General features: G+C 49.5%; 1 protein-coding gene across 1 annotated transcript in view; it reads right to left on the bottom strand.

Annotated features, from left to right (window-relative positions):
- Otof (otoferlin) overlaps positions 1-20725 on the bottom strand; it is a 72220-nt gene extending 51495 nt beyond the window's left edge. The window contains exons 1-5 of the mRNA XM_035447627.1: positions 20707-20725; positions 19623-19681; positions 8052-8140; positions 1333-1432; positions 222-403 (exon numbers count right to left, since the gene is read on the bottom strand). Of these exons, the coding sequence (XP_035303518.1) occupies positions 222-403; positions 1333-1432; positions 8052-8140; positions 19623-19681; positions 20707-20725 (449 nt within the window). The remainder of the gene's footprint in view (positions 1-221; positions 404-1332; positions 1433-8051; positions 8141-19622; positions 19682-20706) is intronic.
- Positions 20726-21056: the final 331 nt, after the last annotated feature.

The following is a 21056-nucleotide window of genomic DNA, read 5'->3' as shown; positions in this document are numbered from 1 at the left end:
GGTTGGAGCAGGTCTGGCCCCTCATTCTGACTAGAACCTCCCTCATGCTCTTGGGATGGGAGCCTGGTGAGAGATGATGTGAACATCTTCCCAACCCTTTAGTATGTCTATAACAACTCAGCCCCACCCTCCGAACTCAGCCAGGCCTGGAGGGCCTTCCAGAGCACTGCTACCCAAGCCTTTTGGGGGCAGTGGTCAACCAGAGGGGTCCAGCCTCTTACCTGCGGAAGCTCTTCTCGCCTGGTGTTCTGGTGCTGGGCCGGGAGCCGGGGAGAAGCCCGTCGGTCTCCTGGCTGTCCTTCTCCTCCTCCTGAAGAGCTTCATCTCCTAGGAAGTCTCCATCATCCCAGGAGCCCATTGTGCTGTCTGCAGCCTGATACCGGACCTCCATGTTTAGGCTCGTCTGAAGGGAGAGGGACAGTGAGCAGCTGGGCTGGCAATAGCAGTCCCCTGGTACCTGTGGCATCTGGGAGGCTTGTTCACTCCCTATGAAGACCAGGTGAGGACCTTCCTGCCTCAGTGTGCAAATGAGAATAAAAGTTGAGTAAGACTGGTATGTGAGGTCCTCTTATACTTGGTCCTCTTCTGCCCAGGTGCCCCAAGTCAGGTGGCTGGCCTTGATCTCTAGGCCTAAGCCTGGGTGTAAGATTTTTGGGTTCTTAGTATAGAATCATTCAGTGTCCCCCTAAAATAGGTCACCTCTTCATCCTCAGAACTTGGGCTATGCACAAGGGGGTGTCCCTGGCAAAGTGACAAAACTAGTTGAGCGTGTCTTCTCAGAGAAGATCCAGTCCTGGTTTCCCCTCAGCCTAGTACAGTCAGCATTCCTTCCAACTCCTCTGACTAGCTAGAGAAGGGGGTTTTGGAGAGTTGCCTTGGGCTTTTCCTCTGGAGAAAGTAGAGTACCACATCTGGGCCCAGATGTTAAACAGAACCCAGGTGGAAGGACCATGTCTAGAAGGTATGGCCCTAATTTTCATGGAGTCAAACTGAGATAGGAGACTGTACATCAGCCATCACTCTGAGGACTTTCTTTGTATGCCTTTTGACCAGTGCTTCTCAATCTGGGGGTCGCGACCCCTTTGGGAGGTGCCTAACAACCCTTTCACTAGATTTGCCTAAGTCCATCGAAAAACACAGATATTTATGTTATGATTCATAATAGCAGCAAAATTACAGTCATGAAGTAGCAACAAAATTTTATAGTTGAGGCATCACCACAACATTAGGAAGGTTGAGAAACACTACTCTAGGCCTTCTTCTGTGGGATGTACAGCAGGCCCTCAGGTGACTGGGTGGTAGGAGATTCCAAGGACTTCTTGGCATACCTACCTTGATGATGGCATTGTTGTCATCGATCAATGTGTCAGTCACTTCTACACGATTCTCCTCCACCACCTTCTGCAGCACCATGCGGAAGGTCCCAATTAGTCTGTGAATGACAGAGGGGACGTTGCCAGAATGAGGAGCAAGGCTGTGTCAGTGTCTGGCTGGCAAGGAGACGGACGATTGTGGAGACCCTAGACTGGGACTGGAGTAGTCTGGCTGGCCTGGCTAGGACAGCATGTCTGTGACCCCTTACAAGTGTGGATGGTTGAATATACATGGTCTGCTCCCCTTGGAAAACTCGGAAGAAGAAAGAACTCTAAATGACGTCCACAGATAGAAACAGGGAATTTAGCATTAGGACTGTAGTTGGTCCCCTGCAGAATGAATATGGAAACTTCCAGATGCCATAATGGAGGGTGGTGGGGAGGCATTGAGGCACCTGATGATGATGGTGGTGGTGGTGATGGTAGTGTGTGTGTGGGGGGGAAGAGAAACAGAACCCTGAATCATGCTGGGCAAGTGCTTTACCTCTGCGTTACAGCCCCCCTAGACTATTAGCTACATAAACACCCCTTCCTCCACTCCTGACTGGGGTAGATGGGTAGAGGACTCTAGTCTCATCAACACCAGTCCTCCATTGTCCCACATTTGCAACTGGGAAGCTCCTGGTGGGAGGGGCTCCTGTGACCTCAGAATTCCCTTAACCCAATTGGGGACAAGCATACAGAATTGGGAGAGAGGCACAGTCAGAAACAAAGCTCTGACATTTCCATGGATGATATCTGCCCTGGGAAACTCACTTAAGCTTTCTTGATTTTCTTCTAAACTAATGATTTCAACTTCACGAATGGCCTGCTCATCCCCAACACACGCTCACTCCACTGGACGGCCCCCTCACTGCTGTGGTGCCTCACAGAGCAGCCTGCATATTCTGTGTCTAACCTCCATTTGGTGTTTCCTGTACTCCAGAGTCCCAGTGACTGTTGCAGTTATGAATGAGCAGCAGTGGGTGTCTAATAAATGCTGACTTGGATCCCACCCCACCCTGAGACTGGAAGGCTGTTGCGGAGGGAGAGCAGGACATCAGAAAGATACCCTCATGTGGTACTTCCATCTGGACCCATGGAGAAGCATACTTCATTTCTACAGAAGTGAAAAAGGCGTCAAGGCACACAGAGAATGTGAAACCTGAAAGGGATCTGAGGGACACGTGCTGCTTGGAGTTTGTAGAGGAAGGAGGTGGGGCCAAGAAAGGGGACGGGGACATAGCCAATTAATGACAGATACAAGTGAGATAGCAAATGAATTATGAAATAGGTTTGCTGCCTGTGATATACCAAGGGCTATGGAGGGGGAACACCTTTTAAATTCTGGGGCTAGGGTGATGGTTTAATGAGTGAAAGATTTACCTCAAAAGCACAAGGATTGAGTTTAGATCCCTAGCATCTGTGTCTTTTAAAAATTAGTAGGAGCTGTGGTGCTTGTCTCTAAATCCAGCAATGAAGAGAGTGGAGACAGGTGGGTCCCCAGAGCTTACCACTGGCTAGCCAGACTTAGAAATCAGTGAGCCCCAAGTTTAGTGAGAAACCTTGTTTCAAGAAATCAGGAAGACACTAAATGTTGACCTCTAGCCTACACACACACACACACACACACACACACACACACACACACACACACACACACACAGAGAGAGAGAGAGAGAGAGAGAGAGAGAGAGAGAGAGAGAGAAGACATACATTTGTATACCCATGTGCACATATACACATGAATATGTATGTATCCCCCCCCCTAGTCCTCCCAGCTATGTAGAGTGCATGGTAGATTTAGCCATAAGGAATAAATATGAAATGTTTGCCTCCTAAGTGCAGAAAGAACCTCATTGGGTTTCGCATCTTTGAAGGCAAACTGTCCTCCATTCTAAAGCTTAACTGGGCTTTGAGATTCTTCCCAGAGAAGTTCTGTAGAAGATCCTAGTTCCATCTTGGCTTCTCCTCAGCGGATGCACATGGAGGACAGAGTGCTGGGCTGGGACCCAGGAGATCCCAAGCTATTGCTGGGGAGTTTCAGTTCTACCTTTATAAAGAGGAGGGGTGGGGTACTGAGCTTGGGGACATCACAACTGTCAGCAGGGGCCAACAGATAATGCACTGGCTTTGTGAAGGCCTCTATTGTTACAGTTCTCAATCAGTGGCATAAATGGGATCTTGTGGGGAACCCTTAACCCCTCACAGAGCTGCTGCCACTGCCAATTGGCAGCATTTACCAGTTTCCACAGTGCATATACTCATAGAACACCCAATTTCAATATGCTAATGGTGCAGAGTCTAGAGGAGTCGACTGAGTCCTAGAGCACTTGCTGGCCAGAGGTGGGAGGGCCCTTGGCATTCGCACTTCCAAGCATCCAAGTGATGCTGTTGCTACTGCTTGGGGCACACAGCATCTCTGTCCTACTCTGAGCCTTTGCTGTCAGACTCTTCAAGCCACTGTTACCCCCACTAAGTCCCTCCAGGCAACTGTTGAGTACTGGAACTTGGGAACATTTGTTCTTAATCTTAGATGCCCAAGAATAGTCAAAGAAGCTTCCTAGGATCACAAAGGCTGCAATGTGATTCAACACCCCCCAGGGGGCAGGAGGGAGCCATTCCCCTGCAGTTGTTCGGACAGTCTCTGGTGTCTTCTAGATTTCTTTTGCATTACAGTCTGAGATCCTAGGCTTGGGAGGAGAGCTTGACCTGCACAAATCCCCGAAATGACCTCTCTACCAGGTTTTCAAGCCTCTTCCAGGCACAAAGATGACAGTGACATCAATACTAACACTGCAAACTGTTGCCACCGTTAGTCCACTCACCACTGCTTGCAACACACAGCAAACAGGTCTCCTGGCAAAGCTCTATGGGTATGCAAACTGTCATTCCCTAAGGGAGGAGGTATAGATAGTGGGAGAGCTCGGCTCTGGATTCAGTCAGACTTCACACAGCAGTCCCTCAGGGGGATTCCAGTGTCTGGCAGCTATGTGATTCTGTCTAATTCTGCAACCTCTGTAAGTCTTGTGGGTTTTTTTTTTTTTTCTTCTCTCAAAGGCATTGATGCCACCCACTTCCCTGGATGCTGGTGTTGAGATGCAGCTCCATAATGCTGTAGCCCCCTCTGCATCACTGCTTCTTCTCCCTGCTGTTGTGAACGGCCTGCCTTTGGGGGGTTCAGCCAGGAAGGGTTCTCTCTGTAAGCTGGGCCCTGGGAACAGATCCAGGTTGTTCCCACCCTTAAAGCTCCACCTAGAACCAGAGCTGGGTTGGTGACTGGAGTGAGGATGGTTCCAGGACAACACTAGGAGTTTGCACTGTCAAAGTGGTGGTGGTGGTGATGGTGGTAGTGTGTGTGTGTGTGTGTGTGTGTGTGTGTGTGTGTGTGTGTGTGTATAACAACTCCCTCCCCTTTGCTCAAATCATAAACAAATAAATAAAACATAGAAATAATAACTTTTGAAATGGACAATTGGTTTCTCAATAAAGAATGTTCTGAACCTATTGTCTGGGCCTTAGTTTCCCAGGCTGACTCCACATCCCTTATGTCCCCTGTACAGCTTACCCATTAGAAAAAGGGGCACACAGAGGAGCCTGGGAGAAGCCAGGATTCTCAGGTAGACAGTGAGGGAGGAGGCCTCAGGTGCAGATGGGTCCACAGACTGACCACAGCAGAGCGGCAATCAGGCACCAGAATCCTGTCAATAATTTATTGTCTTCCCCTGGGAGCTGGTGTCAAATGCCCTAGGCTCAGTCCGGCTTCCACTGTGCTCCTGGCTTTTGAATTATTCAGGGCCCCTGGCATCCTTGGTATAAGGAGCTATTGCCCCTTAAACTCCTGGTGAGGCTACGTGGGATGCATAAAATATCATTCTAATGTCATGTTTTCATGGAAGCCACAGGTTTCTTGGAGGAAGCCTTGGTTCTGGGAGGAAGCCAAAAGTGTGTTTTGGGACTTTATGGTCCCTGATCATGAGTTTTCCTCCTTTCTGCCATGTCTCTATTTCCTGGCAGCCCTTAACACGGCTGGATAGAACCAGGTAGGCCTCTTGTTTGACTCTAACTCTAAGGTAGGAATCCCTAAGCCCACTCAACTCCAGGCACCTTTCTCCCAAGTTGTCGTGTATCAGGATGGGCCTGTGTCTTGTCTCTTTTCAACAGTGGCCTCGACAGTCTATAAGTCCTTCTTCACCAGATCTGGGCACCATGTGACTTTCCTGCCTTCTCCTCAGTGGGGGGAGGGAGGACAGGGAGGGAAGGAGGCACAGTTAGGAGAGGAGGGTCACACTTCCTCTGTATTCTCTCTTCTTGGCCTTTAATAACACCTAAAATGAACATTAATGTTTGGTAGACTATGTGGTTATCCATTGCCCCTAAAATTTCTAAGTCCTTTAATTTGTCTATAGCAGGAGTCCTGATGGGGGCTCTCTGCACTTCAGTGTCTGCTCTGGAAGCCTCTATTGTGAGGGATTCAGCAACCTCTTCCTCAGTTTCCTCCATCACACTTATATGATCTGGCTGCTGGGAGTTACAGAGGTTTAGAAGAGGAGGTGGAAGATTACGTCCTTTTGTAGCTCTTCCAGAGTCTTCTCATAAGACCTCCATGTGCCTCTGAGCCTCAGTTTCCCTTTCTGCACAATAAGGGTTTTGCTGCTGAGTTCCAAGGATCCTGGGGCTCTGACATCTGTGGACAGGCCCTGGGTGGAGTTCTTTGGTACCCTCCCTGGCTTCTGATTCTGCCTCTCCTCCACATTCACTTGGTCTGCATTTGGCCCTTCTCTTGTTCCTGCTTCTCCCAGCCTGATGAATCAAAGGGATGTCATATGTCAGCTAATGAGGCCATGCTTTATCTTGAGGGTCTCTAGTGATGTGCTTTTCCAAAAGTTTTTATTGTGGTTCTAGAGAAAACTGACTGACTGACATGATCCCCTGGAGACAGAGAGGAGGCCTTTGTACCCTAAACATATTTTTTGTGGTCCTGCTGGGAGGTCAGAACCCCCTCTAGGGGTCTATACAGATCACCTCTCCCAGTGGTCGGCACTCACTACTTCCTGAGATAGCACAGATGTTGGAGATTCTGACTCTTCTAGATGTTTGTCCTACTAGGAATGCAGCCGGGTTCTCATGTGTCTCTCCTCTTCACATGACAAACAACTTCTTGAGGACAGAGACTGTGCCTTGATCCCCCGTTTTCACAACCATCATGACTAACACAGTGGATGAGTAGATGGGTAGGGGAATGGATGAAACAGATGGATGAGTGAATGGATGAATGAAATGGATGAATGGATAAGTAGGAGTCATGATAAGGTAGGATGCATGAGTGGGATGGGATGAATGGGTGAATGCAAAGATGGATGACTGTATAGATAGACAGATGGATGAGTGAATGGATGAATGAAATGGATGAATGGATAAGTAGGAGTCATGATAAGGTAGGATGCATGAGTGGGATGGGATGAATGGGTGAATGCAAAGATGGATGACTGTATAGATAGACAGATGGATGAGTGAATGAATGAATGAATGAATGGATAAGTAGGAGTCATGATAAGGTAGGATGAATGAATGGGATGGGATGGATGGATGGATGCAAAAATGGATGACTGTATAGACAGACAAGGTTGGTGAGTAGCTAAATGACACTAGGACTCTTCTTAAGGCTTGCATCTACTTGCCATAAGGAAAGAATTAGAGTCCCCAGACAAACATGGGTGTTACATGTTAACGGTCTTTATGACAGATACCAGAAGAATGGACCCGTTGCCTACTCTTTTGAGATTATATTGCTTGTGATATGACCCAGGACTAGGTTCCTTGTCTACACTCCCTTTCTACTGCTGAGTCACTTAAAGCCTTCATTGAACTAGCACTGTCACATCTGCTTGAACACCTTGCAGTTCAGCCATGGTCTCCTGTAGGTTACAGAAGAGCAGTGAATTTTTTACTCCAAGACAGAGTGTCTCATTTTACTTACCTTTAGTCACCATTCTACACCTTCCAAAACCTGCATGTCACCCTCAGGAAGGATGGGGTACTCCAGTTGATCAGCTTGTAGGATAACACTCACACGGTAGATCCTTTTCATTTACAGAATTGAAGCTCCACGAGGGCAGACACCTCTCTCTTTAGCATCTAGTTCAGTTCATGACATACAGTTTGCACTCCATAAATGCTTGTTGAGTGAATGGATGAACAGATCTATCTCATCTCATTCCCACAGCTATATTGAGACAAATTCTTATCTTTCCCACACATAAGTACAGTGACCTCAGAGGAGTTACTTAACCTGCTCAGGGCCACACCTTAAATCACTGGTCTGAGAGTCTGAGATCATGTTTGCCTCCTGAACCACAGCATGGAACAGTCTCTGTTAGACAACTGCACCGTCAAGGCTGAAGGATGTAACAGCCTTTCCCCTTTAGCTTCTCTGATGGGTTACACCCTCCAGTGGAGTAAGGAAGAGCTCAAAGAGAGGAGAATGGAGCTTTAAAGGGGCAGGGGACTGAAGGTGGACAGGAGGGTGAGCTGCTCTTGGTTGACAATACTTGGAAGGGCTGGGGTACTTTGAGGGTCCCACAAAGGCACAAGATAGGTAGCTCTTAGGCCTTTAAAGATGGTTTCAAAGTACAAGATTCCATTGTAAGCCTAGAGGAGTCTAAGAATCAGGCTGGGCCCCCAGCTCCCCATACTTACTTGTTGCTGAAGACTTTGCTGTAGTTGAAAATCTGAATCTCCAAAATTTCATTTCTGTCAATGTTGCTGGCCACCGGCCACCGGAACGTCTGGGGAGAGAAGGACACCTGTGGCCTCAGGGGCAAATAGCAGGAAGGTGATGAGTGATAGGATGGGGCCTCCAAGCTGCCAGGCAATCCCCCCTCCTCACATGGGCTGGGTTTCCCAGGGACAAAGCATCCCACTCAGTTACCATAGCCACCTCATATGGAGGGTTTGTCATCCACTCCTCTTTCAAAGATGATGCTCAGAGAGGTTTGGCAGGCTGCCAAGGTCACAGGGTAAGTGTGTGTGGGGGTGCTGGGACTACGAAAGACTTCTGACCCCCAAATGTGTGATGCTTCAACTGTCCCCCCAACTCCTGCGAGAGTTGGGAATGGTGGTACCACCAGGGTCTGGGTGGACTCCAGGGCCAACACAGCCGGTGGGATGGGAGTTGGGTTCAGGATGAGCTGATTGGAGTCCTGACTTTCTAAGCTCCTAAGTTGTTTAGACCAGTCCAGGCTCTGCCTTGGCCATCCTCCCATGGTGGCAGTGTGAACAATAGAGATTCATTTTGCAAGTGTTTCATGTTATGAGGGTTATATCTATATATATAATCTGTGCCCAACTGTTTCTCCATTCACACCCCTGGAAGCGTCTCTAGATCAAATAAGGATGAATTAGAAATTTAGTGTTTTTTTGTTTTGTTTTGTTTTTAATGCCCTAAGAGTGGCAACTAGGACCCAATGCAGCTCATAAAAGAGTCATTCTCTAGGGACAGCCAATGGTGGGCAGAGCCAGGCCCTGTCTTCCCTAGGCTCTGTCATTCCTGTCCTCACATAGATGTCTTCCTTTTGGGGACAACAAAGACAACTGGGGAAGAAAGAAAGTATATAGAAATAATTCCATCCTGTAGCCAGGCAGTGGTGGCACACGCCTTTAATCCCAGCACTCGGGAGGCAGAGGCAGGCAGATCTCTGTGAGTTCAAGGCCAGCTTGGTCTACAAGAGCTAGTTCTAGGAGAGCCAGGGCTCCACAGAGAAACTCTGTCTCAAAACAAACCAAACAAAACAAAAAACAAAAACAAAAGCAAACAATATGCAAGTTCCTAGGGACACCTGCCTGACCATGAGAAGATGGCCTGTTCACTCCCTGATCCCCAGAAACCATGCCTTCTGAGCAGGGAGAGAACTGGAGTGCCTCTGTTGGTAAATATAGTTTATCCTCTGTGGGCTAAGCTGGGCAAAGCCAACAAGAGGATCAACAAGAGGACACCCTCCAAAGGCTGCCTGCCAGGGGAAGCTATCAGGCTGACCCCCCAGTCACAGGAGACAGGGTGAGTTAGAGCCAGGGCGTATACCAAGTTAGAGTCAGGTGTATACCATGACAGGGGCCACTCAGTTCCATCATAGATCTCACTACACAATGTCTGCCCATGTTTATAGACAGCACAGCACATACCCACGGCACACAGAACAGGTCAGAACTTGCCAGAAAAGCCATCTCACCTCAAGGACAAGCCACATCCATAGTAGAGACCACACTCCCATGCCCTAGTAGAGGGGGACAAGAGCACCCGAGTGGGACCCATGTCCATCCCAGGCCTGGTGCATCAAGCATGAAGACAGAGGGAGAGGGCAGACTGAACCAGGTGCTGTCTGGAGTCTATATCCCGGGCTTGACGTTGTTTGCTTTGTATCCTAGGTTGGCCTAGAACTTGAACATCCTCCTGCCTCCACCTCCTAAGTGCCAAGTTATAGGCTTGTACCATCCCATCTGTCTTATTTGGTGCTGGGGTTGAACCCACTGTCAAGTGCGTGCTAGGTGAGCACCTACATACTGAGCCACGCCTCCCGTGAGGCTGGACTTGGGGTTAGGAAGTGACCAGCAGGCTTCAAGGGCTGCTCAGAGCTGTAGATAGATGATACCAGGGATTTTGACAGACTAGATAGAAAGTAGTGACTTTAGTTTTAAATGTCCTCTATGTTCCCCACCTGCTTCGGACCAGTCAACAGTTCATGAATAAATAATAACAGTGATAGTAATATTTTTTTGCCATTTGCAGAAAGCTTTACATTATGCAGGAGGCTGAAGTCTATATGTATATTAATTCATTTATTCTTCCCAACATCCCAGGAAGCTGATGTCTGCTGTTTCATGGTCAGGGGAGCCACAGCTCTGAGAAGTCGGGTGAGGCAGAGTTCTACTGATGGCTGAGTGGAGGCTTCTGAGAGCTGGCCCTGCAAGCTGCCATTGCACAGCTGGACTTCCTTCTCCCAGACTGGGGCTTTGAGGGTTGGGGCTTACCGGCTATCCTGACTGCTCAGAATTGCCCTCCATGGGTCATCTCTTCCTAGGACTAGCCAGGTTCCAGGGAAACTATGCCGGCTCAATTAAGAAAATGCCTCCAGTGATTGATGGTGGAGGGCCCAAACCATTGTGGGTGGGGCCACCCCTGGGGTGGTAGTCCTGAGTTCTATAAGAAAGCAGGTTGAGCAAGCCACAAGGAGCAAGCCAGTAAACAACCCCTCCATGGCCTCTGCATGGCTCCTGCCTCCAGGTTCCTGCCTTGCATGAGTTCCTGTCCCAACTTCCTTTAATGATGAGCAGTGATGTGGCAGCTTAAGCCAGATTAACTCTTTCCTCCCCCAGTTGCTTTGGTCATGACGTCTCATCACAGCAATTATAACTCCGACAGAAACCCTGGTGTGAACATGAGAGGGGAAAGGTCCAGAGTTGGTGGGGCTCCTGGCAACCCACAGGCCATGATTCACCACAGCTTCGGCTCCTGCTCTCTGATGCCTGCAGCAGCTTAGTTCAACTCCACAGAGTGTGTAGTTTTCTTAATGAAGTTGCTCAGATGAGGCTACAGGGAAATAAAGAAGTTCCACGAGGCCCGACTCATTAGCCATGGGCGGAGGGGAGAGTGGGGCAGGCCCATTGAGCCTGGGTTTCCTGGGATGCAGAAGAAAGGGCACTGGTTCCATTTGTGGGCTGTGGGTGGCTCGTGGCACAGTTAAGCAAGAAGGAGAAACAGGAGGTGGCCCTGGAGGTGGCACCCTCAGAGAGGAAGTGTTTTAGATGCACACAATGGTAACAGCAGTGTCACTTGGAGGAAGCGATGAGCTGAGACAAGGGGACCCAGGGAGAGAAACTGCTGGCTTTTGTTTGTCCCCTGCTGGGGTGTAGCTCAGTGAGTCACAAGAGCTGACAGGACATAAAGCCCCGCCTCTCTGCCTCTGCCTCTCTGTCTTGTCCGTCTGACTGGTCTCTGCCTGTCTCTGTTTTTGCTTTTCCTTGTATCTGCTCTCCACCTGTCTGCTTTCCTTTGTCTTTCCCTGCTTTGGCCTATTTCTCTGTCTTTTCCCCTCTTCCTCATTGGTTCTCACTCCTGGTTGCCCAGTAACCTGATCTCTGGAAACTTTTTGAGGCCCCTGGTCCCTAGCTTTGACACTGATGGAGCTAGAATCTCTGTGTGGGATCCAGGCTGTGGCGCTTGCTCCGCCTCGCCGTGTGATGGCCTCCGACGCACTGTGATGCAGTAAGGAGACCTCACCAGGTGCCGAGCAGATGTTGGTGCCATGTTCTTGGACTTCCCAACAGCAAGCACAGCAAGCCAAATAAACTTCTACACTTAAGAAATGACCCTGCCTTAGCTATTTTGTTACAGACACAAAAGACAGACAAAGACTGATATCTACCTCACAGGGAGGGCTGTTGCAGGAACCGGATGAAATCACACAAGTGACAGGATATTATATATGGAAAGGGAACACGGCACTGCAGAAATGAAAGCCATTATTCGTTCGGGCTTGTTTTTCTCCTGTACGGGTTCTGTATATGTTGTAGCTGATGTGTCTCCCCCGCCCTTCTCTGTCCTGCTTCTGCCTCCCTCAAACGTCGTTTGCCTTGGCTTTTCCATGTCTCGCATCTCTTTTCTGCTTGTTCTTGCCCTGGTTTCATTTCTCATTTTGGCCATTATTTTCTCTTTCTTTTCTTTTTCTAAAACCAGATACAGTGAGACACACATCACGTGCCAAGAATACAGACAGGTAATGTGGGAGAGTTTAGGGGTTTGGGGGCTCCCGGGAGCCACTGACCACCATAACTTCCCTGGCCAGACCATGCTACTTAACCTCCTGAAGTGTCTGACTGAAGGGACCAGGGCTCTGAGAGGAGGTTTCCATTGCAATAGCAATTCTCAGAGCACTGCTTTCTCGCAAGGAGCAAGGCTCTGGCAATATGGCGAAGATGCTGAAAGAAGGTAAGAGACAAGTAAGTGTCCAAGGGCACACAGCTGATTTGTGGCTGAGGCAGGACTGAAACTCTAGCCTCCAAGCTTAGCTCAAGACTTACTCCCTGGCACTGGGCTGTCTCCTGAGCCAGGGAGCTCAAAGAGGCCTGTGGTTCTGATTATCCGTCTAGGTTGTCAGCTGCAAAATCATTTATTTATTGAGTGTGGACCACCTGTCAGGTGCTGGCTACCACTTGCCACATAGTATACAATCTTACCCTACCTCACAGATAAGGAAACTGAGATTCAGGATTTGTCCAGCTTCATCAGCAATGAGCTTGTTAATGAAGAAGTGGACTGTCCGAGTTCAAACCCTGGCACTGATATTTAGCAACTACGAGACCTTGGATGAGTTGCCTCACTTCCCAGTTCTCTGATTTGTAGAATGGAGGTTACACCACCCAACCTTGGCTCAGACATGAAATAAACACAGGGGAAGCTGTGGCTCCACTGTTATCTGGGGGCGCCTGTGACCTCTATGGCTCCCAGTCCCCTCCTCTCTCTTTTCTCTGTGACTTCCTGTCCCCTCATCACAAGATGGTGTCTGTGCTGCCTCTCCTTATGGCTGCCTTTCACCAATAGAAGGTGGCTGATGTGATGCTGTGTGGGTGGCACTTAGGCCTGGAAGCTTCCATTCTTGATTCTCTTAGAAATCAGTGGTACACAAAGAAGTCCAGGCCACCCTGCTGCAAGACAGAGACCCTTAGAGGGTGTGAGGCCAAGAGGAGGAGACAGAAAAGACCCAGGTGGATGCAGGGGCACTGTCACAGCCGCCCAGCAGGTAGCCAGCTTCAGAATCAGAAGCCACAGGAAAGTGCAGATTTTGTCAGTCCCTGGGTGGTTTGTTACACGGCAGTAGATAACTGTGACATTATCCCATGCTGCCTGTAGTCCTCCCTATCAGGTCTGTATCAAGATTACTTCGCAGCAGAAGCAGGGGTGGGATCCATCCCCCGCCTTGGTCTCCACACATACACACACCAGTTCTCTTGCTCCTCTCCTCCCCATTGGTTCCCAGACCGTCATGATGACCATTCTCAGGGCATTCAGAGCAGGAATAGAGCTGAGGCATAGGTGTCTGGTTTGCCAGGGCTTCCCTGCAGTTTTTACAGGGTCTGGTGCACAGTAGATGCTCAGCAAGCAATTCCCAAACAATACAAGGGATTATAGCACAGGTACCCATCAGGTGATAGCAGCAGTGTTCTTTGGTGGTAACTATGAGGCTGGCCAGGCTTTTGGCATAGAGTCAGAACACAGGAAGTATTCAGTTAATGGAGTCATTTATTATAAGTATTATTATGGTGCTGTTCCAGGAGCTGGGCAAGACTTGGTTTCTTGATGACAGACATTTTATGGCTGCAGAGGCTACTGGGGACATAGGGCACTTCTCCAGCCTGGGCAGCACTAGTGTAAGTCTCTTCCTGTGGCCACTGCAGCTGAGGATGGTGGCTTTTATTTCTGGAAGTGCCCAGAAAAGTGGTTGCCTGGAGACTGGGCCAATGAAATCCAACTCACCATCTAACATCCTGCTCCAATCAACCCCAAACGCAGGACCCTGGTCCTGTAAGGGTAGCAGCTGAGCCAAACATTGCTACCTCGGATGTCATGAGCCACCACACCCCATTCAGGGACACACGTTTGCTGAGCATCTTGTACTAGATCTGTGAGCAGCTGGCTCCATGTGGGATTCAGGGGTGCAGGGATGAAGAGATGTAGGGGTGCAGGGGTGCAGGGATACAGGGATGAAGAGATGTAGGGATGCAGGGGTGCAGGGATGAAGAGATGTAGGGATGCAGGGGTGCAGGGGTGCAGGGATGAAGAGATGTAGGGATGCAGGGATGCAAGGATGCAGGGGTGCAGGGGTGCAGGGATGAAGAGATGTAGGGGTGCAGGGGTGCAGGGATGAAGAAGAGATGTAGAGATGCAGGGTGCATGGATGAAGAGATGTAAGGTTTCAGGGGTGCAGGGATGAAGAGATGTAGGGGTGCAGGGGTGCAGTGATGAAGAGATGTAGGGATGCAGGGATGCAGGGGTGCAGGGATGAAGAGATGTAGGGAATGCAGGGGTGCAGGGATGAAGAGATGTAGGGATGCAGGGATGCAGGGGTGCAGGGATGAAGAGATGTAGGGATGCAGGGATACAGGGATGAAGAGATGTAGGGGTGCAGGGGTGCAGGGATGAAGAAGAGATGTAGAGATGCAGGGGTGCATGGATGAAGAGATGTAAGGTTTCAGGGGTGCAGGGATGAAGAGATGTAGGGGTGCAGGGGTGCAGTGATGAAGAGATGTAGGGATGCAGGGATGCAAGGATGCAGGGATGCAGGGATGAAGAGATGTAGGGATGCAGGGATACAGGGATGCAGGGGTGCAGGGATGAAGAGATGTGTGGGTGCAGGGGTGCAGGGATACAGGGATGAAGAGATGTAGGGGTGCAGGGGTACAGGGATGAAGAAGAGATGTAGAGATGCAGGGGTGCAGGGATGAAGAGATGTAGGGAATGCAGGGGTGCAGGGATGAAGAGATGTAGGGATGCAGGGATGCAGGGGTGCAGGGATGAAGAGATGTAGGGATGCAGGGGTGCAGGGATGAAGAGATGTAGGGGTGCAGGGATGAAGAGATGTAGGGATGCAGGGGTGCAGGGGTGCAGGGGTGCAGGGATGTGGAATATTTCCTAGTCCTGGGGATATACTTAGATGGCTCTGAAGACAAACTGACCTGAAACAGAGCTTGTGATGGGACTTTACAGGAGCTGGGGGTGGGTACTTGTGGAGGAAGGAAAGATGATCTCGGTCTGGAAGCCTCTTGAGTGTCCAGTTGTGACCCAGTTCACCAGCTCCAGGCTGAGGCTAACCTGGCTAGTAGTGGCCATGGTGTAGTGTTCTGTATCTTACCATTCTCAGGGATGCGGGGCTCCTCAGAGCTCCCTGATATAATCATCCCACTGACTGGGTGTGGAATGTGCTAGCAGCCTGGCATCTTCAAGGCACACTCCCATGCTTTGGGGCGTGGGGTTGTAAATATTTGGGATGCAATAGAAACAGTCCTGGGAACTGAAAGACCTGTGTTCCAGTTCTACCTTTGTAGAAGTCTTGGGGAGCCCCTTCCCCCTATAGACCCTCTCCTACCACTGTAAAATATTGCCGCTCGATTATCTGACCTCTAAGGCACCATTAAGTAATTGCGTCTGTGACTTGCCTACTGCTTATCCTAAAGGCCAAGCTGAGGCCTGTGCATACAACTAGCTCCATTGAGCATTTCCCTTCAAGACACGGGCCTGCCTGCAGTTACAGGTGCCAGACTAGCAGATGTCCATTTTTTTTTAAAATGTTTTCAGTGCTGTGTATTAGACCAGTGATGAAGAGACAGTCACATTCCTGTCTCCTTGGAACGAATAGCCCATGGCTTCCAGGTGTAAGCAGATGTGGGCAGACAGTCTGTTGCCCAGCCATTCCCAGGCTGAAGATGGTTCCATTACCTGAGGTCAGAAGGCATACAGTCTAGCTTTGTTGTGTACTGGGCACCTGAGGGGCAGGACTGATTCACTTTTCTTCCTTGCAAGTCACCCTGGAATCACACAGACTAGCATTCAAATCCTGGCATGGCTTCTTATGAACTGGGACCACGGCCTCTCAGCCGGTTACACTGAGCAGAACACTCAGGCCGACCTCTCCCCGTAGCACTGTTGAAGCAATGTGGTTATTTGGGGGTGGGAGGGCCCACCCAGTGCTGGTGTTAAAGCCAAACCAGGCTGGGGCTGACACAGACTTGGTGTGCTTCCCTCCCCCTCTACCCCCACCTCTGCCGCTCCCTCCAGCATTGCCTCCTGCCTCAGCCTCTTCAGTGTTACCAGCTCAATGAGGGATCTCGGGTTCCAGCCCCTAGGAAAGGGGACACCTCCGGGCTCTTTTTCCATTGCTGTTGGAGGAGCATTGTTTTTCTTCCCGGCTACCTTCTGCCCACTCAGGTTGCTCAAGTCCAAAACTGTTTGTCTACTTGCATCTGAATCAAGCAGGGCCCCTCCCTTGCTTGGACTTCTTATCCTAGTAGTAGAAGCAGCACATTTACCTTTTTGCCTTGGTTTCATTTTATTAGTCTTGTGACAGTCTTACAAGGTAGCATGCAAGGAGAACCCTGCCTCCTTGTTTTATGGGACAGTCCAAGACCCAGAAACATTATCTCAGGAGGGATTTAGAGCCTGTCTCCTGATTCCCAGGCCTCCCAAGCTATGTATCTCTCTCAAAGCCAGTTCCTGAAGGCCCTAGGCAGAATCTAAGGAGAGAAGAGACCCTTGGAGAATTCACAAGAGTTTCTTTCCAAGACTTGTTCTGGGACATCTGGTTGGTTTGATCGGGGATTTCCAGAGGAATGTAGGACTTGTCTACCTGGGGTAGGACTGTATCTCCATAATCTCTTTGGGAGTCAAGGAGCTGCCCCTCCTGCCTTGTGGGATACACACTAGTAGTAGCCAGGCTAATGGGCCACTTTTTAGGGGAAGGGAGGGAAACCTGGCTCACTTGGGCAAGCCAGCCAGAGTCTTGAAGTTTCAGGGCAGCTTTTTGTTGCTGCACTCAGAGAAGTCCTCAAATCTAGTCTTGGTGGTATCCACTTAGGATCCTGGCTTGGCCACTTCATTCTGTCACTTTGTAAGGGACATTCTCTGGGCCTGGGTGCCATTGTCTATGGCTTATTAGTAGGACTAGATGGAGGAGGACAGCTCAGAGAGCATCATGCCACCCCTGTCCCCACATCCACAGGCACCAGTGGGTTTCCATTATGTGATAACCAGGAACTTCCTGGTTATTACCCCCACCCCCAAAGGCCAGGTAGCACATGGGCAAGCGTCTCTCCATTTGGTGGTGGCTCTTGGATCCTAACAGTGTCTGCCGTAGCTCTCTGGCTTCTGCCTCTTCCTTGTGGTCACTGAGCACTAGAGGCAGCCCAATGTTAAGTTCCTGTATGGAATATCCTTGTCCCTACCACCAGCTCAGGTACCCTTCCAACACTTAGAATATGCCCCATGGAGATGTCCAGTGGCATCAAGGACATCCTTTACCTGATCTGTGTTGGGCTCCTCTGGAAAGAGGAAGGACACGGTGATTAACTTTGAATGTCGTGTATTATCTGTGGCTCAGGTGTCCTGGTGCAGTGCATGGAACGGGGTGGCATTGTCCTTGGAAGGGGCATCAGGTTGCTCGATGCCTGGAACCTGGGCTGATAGGGCCTCTAGGAGTATTGGAAGGGGGTAGTTAGATGCTTTCCATAAGCCCGGGAAGGCAGGCCTGTGGTGAGTGAGCCAGAGCCCCTGCCTGAGGAAAGGAGGTGGGGAAGGGAGCCAGCAGGCTGTGAAGTGGGGCTAGGCTGCAGCCTCGTGACAGCTTTGTATGCATCGGGGTCTCTTTGTCACAATTGCCCCCCCCCCATTTTGTTTGTTGCCTCCTAGAGAGACTGTGTATCCATCTCCAGCATGATTTGACAAATGTGGCAACTGAGGCTAAGCTGAAGTTAAAAGCTGCACAGCAAGGAGACAGAGAAAACAAGAATGGAATCCCCCTGCTACACACACACACACACACACACACACACACACACACACACACACACACACACTATCTCTTTCATTCTAGAAAGGATCTCATCTGGCTGAGGTTGGCTTTGAACTTGTTGTAGTTGAGGACAATCTGAACTTCTTGATCCTCCCGCCTCTGCCTCTTTGGTGTTGCATCACAGGCGTGTGCCACCATGTCTGGTTTATACAGTGCTGGGGATTGACCCAGGGCTACGTGCAAACTTGGTAAGCACTCTACCAATTGAGCTACACCCCCAGCAGGCATTTTAAACATCTAAAATCAGAATACTAAGAAGATCAGTAAAGGGGGGAAAAAGCCCAGACATCCTAACTGGTAAAATGTCAAGGAAAATGACAATTTGCAAAAGAGAGAGCTAAAAGACTAAAGACATGGTCAAGAGATGTTCAAATCCAGTAGTAATCGGGGATCTGCAGAGTGAATAAGAGATCCCTGTTGGACTGGTGACAATCAGGGGCTTGGGAAACCCCACCTGAAGATGAGGATGTGGGCATAGGAAGGATCTCTCTCCACTGCATAGACTGTGGCAGCATTGGGACAATAAGTATATGGAAGCACCGTAAACCACAGGTTCCCGCGTCTTACGCTCATCTTGAGGAGACACTCACACAGATGCAGGGCAGGCATGGAGACTGTTTTCTGTATTTCTAGTGCCATGAGGTAGGGACCCTCGCTGGTAGAGAGGGCAGGTGACCAACTCATCCTGGCTTTCCCAGGACCGCCCCATTTTAGCACTGAAAGTCTGTTTCTCTGGAATCTTCTCCATGCCAGGCAGACCGGGGTGGTTGGTCACCCTGTGTTGGCTGTGTCCCAAGCAGTGCTATGTAACACAGATGGAACTTAGAAACAGTATATAGAGAAAAAATAGAAAAGAAAATATTTAACACATTGTCATTTAAGTAAACAAACATATGCTTACAGCAATCCAAATCTTTGCAAGAAGGTACAGGACACCAAAAGGCATTTGTTGCCTACATTAGAATGGTGGTGTGTGAGGAAAAGAATGAGGTACAGGGAGAAAACACACATGTATACATACATAAATACATAAATACATACATACATACATACATACATACATACATACATACCACAAGACATAAGTAGGGCTTTACAGGGGCCAATGAAACATGATGCGCCACAAACTGAAGCAAATAAATGATACATTCAATGATCCTCAGTCTATAGTTCAAGAGAAAGACAAACTTTTGGGGGAACCACTGTGTGTATGTCTTTTGATGTTCCCACTCAAGAAGCTCTTAGAAAGGGTGAATCCTGTGTGAGATGGCCATTGTAGAAGTCCTGGTGGCCTGGTTACCCCAAGGATACCATGAGACACTGAGGAAAGACCCTAATGGCAACCTCCCCGACCCCCTGGCGAGGCTTGAACTGAGTTTAGAACTCTGTCAGGCATTTTCACTACAGGGAGCAAAGGGGCCCAGATCTGGCAGCAGCTTTGGAGTTGGATCTGGTTGCTCAGCTGTTACTCACTGCATGGACTTCCACTGTGTGGAGACCCCCACAATCACCTACCACCACCTCCCCCAGGAAGTCACTCAGAGATGAAGCAGGCTGCAAACAAATCTCCCAGGGTTTAGAACCAGTATACACCCCGGGGGCAGAGAGGAGTGCTTGCTGGAAAGGCATGGGGACAGGGACTCAGATATCCTACCTCATCAAAGTCAGCCACATCCTCACAGTTCTCCAGGACCCGGGAGTAGAAGGACTGCCCTGTGGACAGAGGAGAACTTAAAATCAGACTTGTGTAGACAGTGAGCTGGGGACACACCTCTCTTGAGAGTGATGGGATGGCATTTGACCCCATGTCTATGAGACTCTCTCCAAAATGAAGGGAGTCCCCCCACACATAACCTGTTTTCTGACCTTCCAGAAACCAAATATCATTAGCTCAATTTTCTAGATGGGAGACTAAAACCTAGGAAGGCCCAGGGTAGTCAGAGTAGAAGAGTGCACGCTGGGGCTCTTTTGTTGACTTACCGCTTACCTGGTAACCCTAAAGATGGCTGGTACTGAAAGTGGCCACTAGCTAGGGTTGGTAAATCTGAGGGTTGGCTAAGCAGTTGGAGAAGCACAGCACAGTGGAGAGCAATGGAGAGAGCTTCTAGGAGTTGTAAGCTCTGAACTACTGAAGGGTCCCAAAGACTGGTAGCTGGGACAGGGGTTGGGGAGGGAGGCTGACACTGGGAACTGGGAACAGCTGGTACCAAAGGCACACAGCTACAGACACTAGGGGAGCACATCACTTTGCTCATGAGTTCTGTCTGAACTGAGCAAAAGAACCTTCAACCAATTAGTAACACAACCAGGCAGCTCTTTTTGTTTTTGTTTTCAAGGCTGAGTTTCTCTGTGTAGCCATGGATATCCTGGAACTCTCTCTGTAGATAGACCAGGCTGGCCTTGAACTCATAGAGATCTGCCTGCCTCTGACTCCTGATTTTGCCACCACAGCCCGGCAAGGTGGTGGTTCTTCTGACCCATGACCAATGGTCTGACTTTTCCCTGTTGTCTCTCTTCCCATTTCTGTGCCGCCCTCTTGCAGAGAAGACAGGCTCAGCTGGCTTCTTCCCTGTGCCCCGCACCTGGCCCCTCCCTTCCTGCTGGCACAGGTAATAGAGAGTTTGGATGAACAATCATGTCTCAGGCCACCCTCAGCATCCCACCCTTATTGAGAGAGAAGGGGCTCCCATGTGCCTTGCAGCCCCTTAAAACCCTATCATGCGTCATCCTGACCTCACCTTGACCACTCCCTGACATGCGTGGTCAGTCACACCTATAGTCAGCTTCTAGCAGGCGTGGCTTACACTGTCCCCTCACACCCTAACATCTACACACCTCCCATGGGGATTATGGAGTGGAAAGGGTGAAATCACCTTTCAGACCTATCCATTCTGGGCCAAGCTGCTGGAAGAATCAAATTAGGAGAGAGTTGTAGAGGTTATCAGGGATGGGTGAAGGCACCTGCTAGTTCAAATCACTTTGAAAAACATTCACTAGAATTCTTGATGTACAGGGCCATAGGGATTCTAGATGAGAGAATGAACAATTTCTATAGGATCCCACCTGCAGGGGACAATAAAAGGGGAGG

Source organism: Cricetulus griseus, chromosome 7 (genome assembly GCF_003668045.3).
Source record: "Cricetulus griseus strain 17A/GY chromosome 7, alternate assembly CriGri-PICRH-1.0, whole genome shotgun sequence".
NCBI lineage: Eukaryota > Metazoa > Chordata > Mammalia > Rodentia > Cricetidae > Cricetulus > Cricetulus griseus.
Note: the sequence above shows the minus strand (reverse complement) of the source record. Positions and strands in the feature narration are given on the sequence as shown.